This window comes from Grammomys surdaster, unplaced genomic scaffold (assembly GCF_004785775.1).
Source record: "Grammomys surdaster isolate TR1022 unplaced genomic scaffold, NIH_TR_1.0 238, whole genome shotgun sequence".
NCBI classification, from domain to species: Eukaryota; Metazoa; Chordata; class Mammalia; order Rodentia; family Muridae; genus Grammomys; species Grammomys surdaster.
The window spans coordinates 4135522-4143212 of NW_021604683.1; the positions used below are offsets into that span (position 1 = coordinate 4135522).

A 7691-nucleotide genomic window follows, 5' to 3' on the forward strand; every position below is an offset into this window, starting at 1 on the left:
TATCTTGCCTGCATGTATATCTATGCACCACATACATGTGTTGCTCATGAAGGCTAGAAGAAGGCATAAGATCTTAATTACAGCTTGCAGTTGTGAGCCGCCATGTAAGTGTTGGGAACTGAATCTATATCCTTTGCAACTGAATCTATATCCTTTGTTCTCTTACATGCTGAGCCATTTTCCAGCCTCACCTCACTTCTTTTTTGAAACAATGTCTCTCTGAAGCTAAAGCTATCCAGTTTCACTAGACTGACTGGCCTGCAAGTCTCAGGTCTTCCTGTTGCCATCCACCTAGCACTGTAGTTACAAGCAGGTACAGCCATACCGAGCTCTCAGAGGCACCTGCTCAGGTTCTCATGCTTTGGTGGCAAATACTTTACCAATTAAACCATCTTTCCTCATTCCCAAAATAACCATTCTAATGGGTGTGAAATTGTAATTTTATTTGCGTATTCCCAATGATTCGTAATGTTGACCATCCTTTTATGCAGTTACTATTTAGAGAGATATTCAAGATGTTTGCCCTTGTTTGCTTAGTTTTTGTCCTTTTTATTTTTTTATATTCCATTTTATGTTTATGAGTGGTTTTGCTTGCATGTTTGCATACATGTTTGTTCAACATGTATGTGCTTTGTGCTGTTCAATTCACAAGAGGGCATTGGATTCCCTGGAACTAGAGTTGCAGATACTTATGAGCAACTATGTGGATTTTGGGAACCAAACCCTGGTCCTCTGCAAGAGTAACAAGTGTTCTTAACCACTGAGCCTTCTCTCTAACCTCCCTGGTGTTTTTGTTCTTTTGAAACAGGGTTTCATGTCGTCCAGGGTAAATTTGAATTCAATATGTAGTTCAGTATGACCCTGAACTTTGGATTTTCCTGTCTCCATCTCCCTAGTACTGAGATTATAACTTGCTTTATATGATGCTAGAGATCAAACCCAGGGATCTTTGTGATAGGCAAGCACTCTACTGTTTGATCTACATTTGTTCCTGCCCTTGCATCCCTCTTTGAGGTTTTTGAGATAGGTCTCACTGTTAGCCCAGACTGACTTTGGACTTACTGTGAAATGCGAGTAGTCTTGAACTCATAGTTCTCTTGCCTTTGTCTTGTAAGTGCTGATATATTATAGGCATAAGCCACCTTGTCTTCCTTGCCCTTTTTCTATGGTTCTGAGGATTAAATCCATGTCTTATACATACTGGGCAAACATTTTCCTGTCAAACTAGTTCCTAACCCTGTACATTTTAAAAATCAAATTATTATACTTATTTGTACTTGTATTGTTGCTTGTTGTTACTTTTTTGTTTGTTTTTATTTTTTTCAGTGCTAGAGATGAGACACAGGGCTGTCCATATGCTAATTGGGCAAATATTCTACTTCTGAACTACCAGACCTTTGTTTTGTTGGGGGGGGGGTGTTGGTTTAAACAGGAATGGCACATAGGGAATGGCACTGTTAGGTAGTGTGGCCTTGTTGGAGTAGGTGTGGCCTTGCTGAAGGAAGTGTGTCACTGTGGGGCTAGGCTTTGATGTCTGAAGCTCAAGTCTGGCTAGTGTGATGCAGTCTCCTTCTTCTGCCTTTGGATCAGGATGTAAACCTCTCAGCTCATTCTCTAGCACCATGCCTGCTTGCATGCTGCCTTGCTCCCTGCCATTAAGATAATGGACTAAACCTATGAAACTATAAGCCAGCTGCAAATAAATGTTTTCCTTTATAAGAGTTTCTGTGGTCATGATGTCTCTTCACATTAATAAAACCCAAACTAAGACAGTGGAAGTGGGGGTGCTCAGGGGAGGGCTACCTGTATTTTATACCTGTGGAGCTAGAGTGGGAAAACATAGCCTGAGGGAGGCCGTTAGGTGTCCTGCTCTGTCACCTAATGCCTGAGAGCTCTGTCTTGGCTAGACTAGCTGGCTGGTGAATTCCCAAGATTCCTCCAAATGCTACAGTTACATGTACACATGACCATGCATAGTTTTTTGTTTGTTTTGAGTCAGAGTCTCACTGCTTGGCTGACATTACTTGATGTATAGACCAGAGCCTCTGCCTCTTGAGTGCTGGTATTAAAGATGTGTGTCCAAGCTGGTGGTTTTTAGGTTTTTTTTGTTTGTTTATTTTTGTTTTAGACAGAGTTACTCTGTGTAACAGCCCTGGTTGTCCTGGAACTCACTTTGTAGACCAAGCTGGCCTTGAATTAACAGAGATCCACTTGCTTCTGCCTCCAGAGTGCTAGGATTAAAGCCATGCATCATCATGCCCAGCTTTTTTTTTTAGTTTTTAATTTTGGAACTAATACTCAGTAAATTGTCTAGGCTGCTCTTGAAGTCATTCTGTAGCCAGGTAGGCCTTAAACTTTGGTTATTCCTTCCTTAGCCTTCCCAGTAGCTGGGATTACTGGCCTGTGCTATCAGACATGGCAATTTAAAAACTCACAATTAGAATAGTAGAATAAGCTTTTAATTTCAGCACCCGAGGAGGCAGAGAGAGGTAGATCTCTTGAGTTCAAGGCTAGCCTTGGCTACAGAATGAGTTCCGGGACAATGAAATGCTGTGCTGTATTGAAATTTAAAAAAAAAAAAAAAAGTTGAAATTACCAATCTTTTACTTATGAGATTCTGGACTAGAATCAATATCTGTGTCTTAGTGTCTTGGTTTCTTTTATTTTCTCTTCTCATTTCATTTCTTAGAAGAGAGACACACACTAGAGTGGCCAAGTCTTTTGAACCCTCAAAGCCCACCTTCAGTGACACATCCCCTCTAACAAGGCCACACCCCCTAAGCCATTCCAAATTGTTTAACCTACTGGGGACCAAGTATTTGCATATGAGCCTATGGGAGCCATTCTAAAGTGTTCTGAACTGCTGGGCTGTCTCTCCAGCTTCAGCCTCTAGGTTTTCTGTATTACATGGCCTGATAAGCTACCTGGTTTATCACTTTCAGTGATGCTGAGATTAATCTCCCACTATTAATCCTTGTAGAAGATTTCTACACTTTTCATATAGAAGACATTTTTTAAATCACTAACTGTTGTTTGAGTTACAATAAGGTTGTTTTCTTCCTAACTACTTACTGTAGGTGAGATTTGTTGGGAGGGTCTTCAGGGTTGTTGGTAATTCATTGTTTTAAACATTGCTGGTCATGGCTAGCTGATTCTCACAATAACCTATCTCACAGGTATCTGACTCAGTGAGTGGGCAGACTGTTGTGGACCCCAAAGGCTATCTGACAGATCTAAATTCTATGATCCCAACCCATGGCGGGGACATAAAGTGAGTATGCTGCAGAATTGATGGGTTGAAATGGGAACTCTGATTGCTTACTATGTTTTTGTGGAGTTTTTTAAAAAAGAAAAACTATACAGTCAAAATATGACATGGATGTTCTGAGAAATGCAGAAGTGTATTTGTTTTCTTTATTGTGTATATTAAATATTTTGCAAATAATAAGGTCAGTGCCTGTGGTGAGCTAAAAAAGCAGCTTGTTAACTGTCTCATGTTTCCTGTCTGGATATTCAGGCCTCAGTTTGTTTGCTCAGTGCCCCTACAGAGTAGAGCTCTTTTGGATTTTATGTCTTCAGCATATTTTCCTTAGCAATTTATGCCTGTGTCTGAAGGGGGTGCCCTCTCCCACGCTTTTGTCAAACCTCTGAAAGTGTGGCCTGATGTTTTGTGGCTTCTAATCTTTACAGTGACATCAAGAAAGCACGACTACTTCTCAAATCTGTTCGAGAAACAAACCCTCATCATCCACCAGCTTGGATTGCGTCAGCTCGCCTGGAGGAAGTCACTGGAAAGTTACAAGTGGCTCGAAACCTTATTATGAAAGGGACAGAGATGTGCCCCAAGGTGAAGCTATAGCATATTCTCTTGACATCTGCATGATTTATGCTCCCAGGAAACCCTCTGTGTTCTTCCAGGCATGGTACCCATACTGGAAAAATAAAGCCAGAGTAAGGTTATAAACAGAGGGAAAGGAGTTTCTTGATTGCTCTTGTGTGGAGCAGAAACTGACCTACCATTGTACTGGCAGGATTAGCATTACTAAAAGTGATAAGCCTGGCAGCGTATCAGGCCATATAATATAGAAAACCTAGAAGTTGACTCAGGACAGGCGGCTCAGCAGTTGAGAGCACTGGCTGCTCTTCTAGAGAACCTAGATTTGATTTCTAGATGCCATATGGCAGCTTACAACTGCCTATAATCTAGTTCCAGGGGGATCTGATGTCCTCTTCTGGATATGCATCCAAGCAAAACACCTGTGTACATAAAACAAGAATAAGTAAATCAGAAAGGGGCTGGCAAGATGGCTCAGGGGTTAAGAGCACTGACTGCTCTTTCAGAGGTCCTGAGTTCAATTCCCAGCAACCACATGGTGGCTCACAGCCATCTGTAATGGGATCCGATGCCCTCTTCTAGCCTGCAGATATACATAGAGCACTCATATATATAAAATAAATAAATCTTTTTTTTAAAAAAAAAGTAAATCAGGAAAAAAAACCAAAAAACAAAACACAGGTTAGAGAGAGCTCTTAGAATATTCTAGCACTTGTGTTTTGGAAGGTGGGATGATTAAGACGAGATTAAAAAGTGCTATAAAACCAATTGAATGTCATGTGCTTTTCTGTGAAGACTAGGTGTTTCTGATAATGAAAGAAACTGTCTGTGGAATTCTTTGAACTTTAGGCATAGTCAGAACTTCCCAGGCAGACATATCTGCCCATGTTCTTATTGCTGTGTTTTCCCCCAGAGTGAAGATGTCTGGCTAGAAGCAGCTAGGTTACAGCCTGGGGACACAGCCAAGGCTGTGGTGGCACAAGCTGTCCGTCATCTCCCGCAGTCTGTTAGGATTTACATTAGAGCAGCAGAACTAGAAACAGACATTCGAGCAAAGAAGCGTGTTCTTCGGAAAGGTAAGCCTCTCTGGGAGGTACCCCTCAGACTGTCCCTTGGAGGTATTCTTCTTGCTTTCTGATGTTTCATTCTCTTGGAGAGCAATTTCACTCTTCCTTTGTTCAGACTTTTTGTGAGAGTAGTTAAGAAGCTGGTAATGCTGCTAGTGCTATTTCCTGGGCTGGTTGCCTTTGCCCTTGGACTTTGTGTAAAAAAGGGTCTCTAGTAGGAGTGTTCCCACACTGATTGGAGGGCACGTTTTTACCTTTCTATAGTGCGTGAGTGCAACAGTCACTGTCATCCTAGTTTTCCTTATTCACTGTACAGGGACAGGTTTGTGACTCGGTAAGTATAGTCCCTCAAGGATAGCTTGTGCTCTGGAAATGGAATTTTGAAGTGTACAAAGGTAGAGGAAGAAGTAGTACAGAAACACCACTATTACCATGTGCAAGCACAGAACAAATGCTAACTATGTGCCATACTGGAATTAGGATTTTTTTTTCCCTCGTGTTGTTAACAAGGGTTACCTCTCTACCTAGGTTAGTGATCCAGTGATCTAGACCTTTTAAGGTCTGGATCATCAGTTCGTGCTTTTGCTTCTTTTGACTATAGTCTCATTCTCATTCTCTCTCTCTCTCTCTCCCCTCCCTTACATTGCAGTTTTTTTTTTTTTACAGTAATATCTTTGACCCACAGTTTCCCTTGAGTTTAAGTCATCTACATTCAACCACAACATGAAAACTAATAGAAAATTGTAGAAATAATCAGGGTATGGGGACTTATCCCAGCCTGTGAAAGGTAGAGGCGGGAAGATCAGGAATTCACTACAAAGAGACATCCTTGATGATATATCAAGCTTAAGGGTATATGAGATCCTGTATGTGTGTAAATGGGGAGTAAGCTCACACATCCAGAAACTTGCAGGCTGTAGGAATCAGTCATTCAGAAGTTTAAGTCACATGGTATTCTGTTTGCTGAAACTTCTGCCAACCTTACAAGAATCTGGACTCTGCCTCTGTGGAGTATCCATGCTACTGGCCAGTGAGTCACTGTCCCAGTTACCTAAGGATAACACAAGTATTAGCCAGACATACATAGATTGTGGTATACTACAGAGGATCTCATCACTGTTCTATAGGAGTCTTTTCAGAGTTTGCTTATTATGACTTCTTTTTAAAGTTTTAGGTATTTACCCCCCCCCTTTTTTTTTTGAGACAGTATTTCTCTGTGTAGCCTTGGCTGTTCTGGAACTTGCTCTGTAGACCAGGCTGGCCTCTAACTTACAGAGATCCGCCTGCCTCTGCCTCCAGAATGCTGAGATTAAAGGCATGAGTCACCACCACCCAGCATAAAGTTTTATGTTTTTTTTTTTTTTTTTTTTTTTTTTTTTTTGGTTTTTCGAGACAGGGTTTCTCTGTATAGCCCGGGCTGTCCTGGAACTCACTCTGTAGACCAGGCTGGCCTCGAACTCAGAAATCCGCCTGCCTCTGCCTCCCGAGTGCTGGGATTAAAGGCGTGCGCTACCACCGCCCGGCTAGTTTTATGTATTCTTAAGGGAAAATATAATCATGAAGGTTTTTTGACACTGACCATTTGAAATATATTTTTAGTAAATCATATGTGAATTTTAGGTATATAGCTTGATGTCTTGTTTTGCTTTTCTACACAAAGTTTCTCTGTGTAGTCTTGAGTGTCCTGAAACTCACTTTGTATTTATGTTACAGTTCCTACTGATAAAACTTTAGTGATTTTGACTGTTCTTTTCTTTTTCCTACATCAAAATGCTTTCTGTCAGGCTTTATGTTTACCCCAACATCAAAGGACCCACAAAATGGGCATGTCTATAGCCCTTGATTATCAGGGGCTGCGGGTAGGGAGGGGCACATTTCTTATCCAACTGGCAGAACATTCCTGGCACTCTCATTATTTGACCTTTTCCAGCCCTTGAGCATGTTCCAAACTCTGTTCGATTGTGGAAAGCAGCTGTTGAGCTTGAAGAGCCTGAAGATGCTAGAATCATGCTGAGCCGAGCGGTAGAGTGCTGTCCCACCAGTGTAGAGGTGAGTCTGCCAGGCTCAGGCCCACCACCCCACTGTAGAAGGCCTAAGTCCAGTGCCTGAGATTGTATATGTATGCTGCTTATTTAAACTATAATTCCTGTCAGTAAAGGACAATGTGAAGCCTAAAATTGCATTCTACAGTAGCTGCCAAGTAAAGTAGCAGGTGGCTTCAGTTGTCATGGTATAGGTAAAAGTACAAAGTACAAGTGAATGGTGCACAGTGCATGTGGTAGATGGACTAAAATGAGTTTTCTTTGCTCATCCCTGATAGCTATAGAAAACTGTGTTAATACTGTACTCTGGCACACACACATTCATACTCACACTAAAATAAAGAGTTTGCACACTTTAGGGGTGGAATGTTACAGTCAGTAGCTTTGAGGCATGAAAATTCCAGAGGCTAAGTTTCATCATACAACATCATACAATCTGTGAACCCATCTTGCTCACCTTTGGCCTAGCACCTACTGTCAAGTCTGGCACACTGCACATTTAAAGAGTCCCATCAACCTTTTGTGTTAACCAGTGTCGGAAGTATACCTACACATTTGATGTAGTGAAAAGGGCTCCTATGAATGATACAGGCTCTATTTAAGCTTTTAGAAAGCACTTTGCAGAAGTGCTGTGGGCCATTGAGACTGGAAGACACTACTAGAAGTCACTACTTGGTGCCGCCAGCATTCAACATATTTTTCTCTCTCTCTCTCTCTCTCTCTCTCTCTCTCTCTCTCTCTCTCTCT

The 7691-nt window shown here is 41.5% G+C and overlaps 1 protein-coding gene across 1 annotated transcript in view; it reads left to right on the forward strand.

Annotated features, from left to right (window-relative positions):
- The window catches only part of Prpf6 (pre-mRNA processing factor 6), a 55287-nt gene that overhangs the window by 28816 nt on the left and 18780 nt on the right, over nt 1–7691 (forward strand). Inside the window, exons 7-10 of the mRNA XM_028774094.1 lie at nt 3177–3271; nt 3691–3847; nt 4749–4911; nt 6833–6951. Of these exons, the coding sequence (XP_028629927.1) occupies nt 3177–3271; nt 3691–3847; nt 4749–4911; nt 6833–6951 (534 nt within the window). The remainder of the gene's footprint in view (nt 1–3176; nt 3272–3690; nt 3848–4748; nt 4912–6832; nt 6952–7691) is intronic.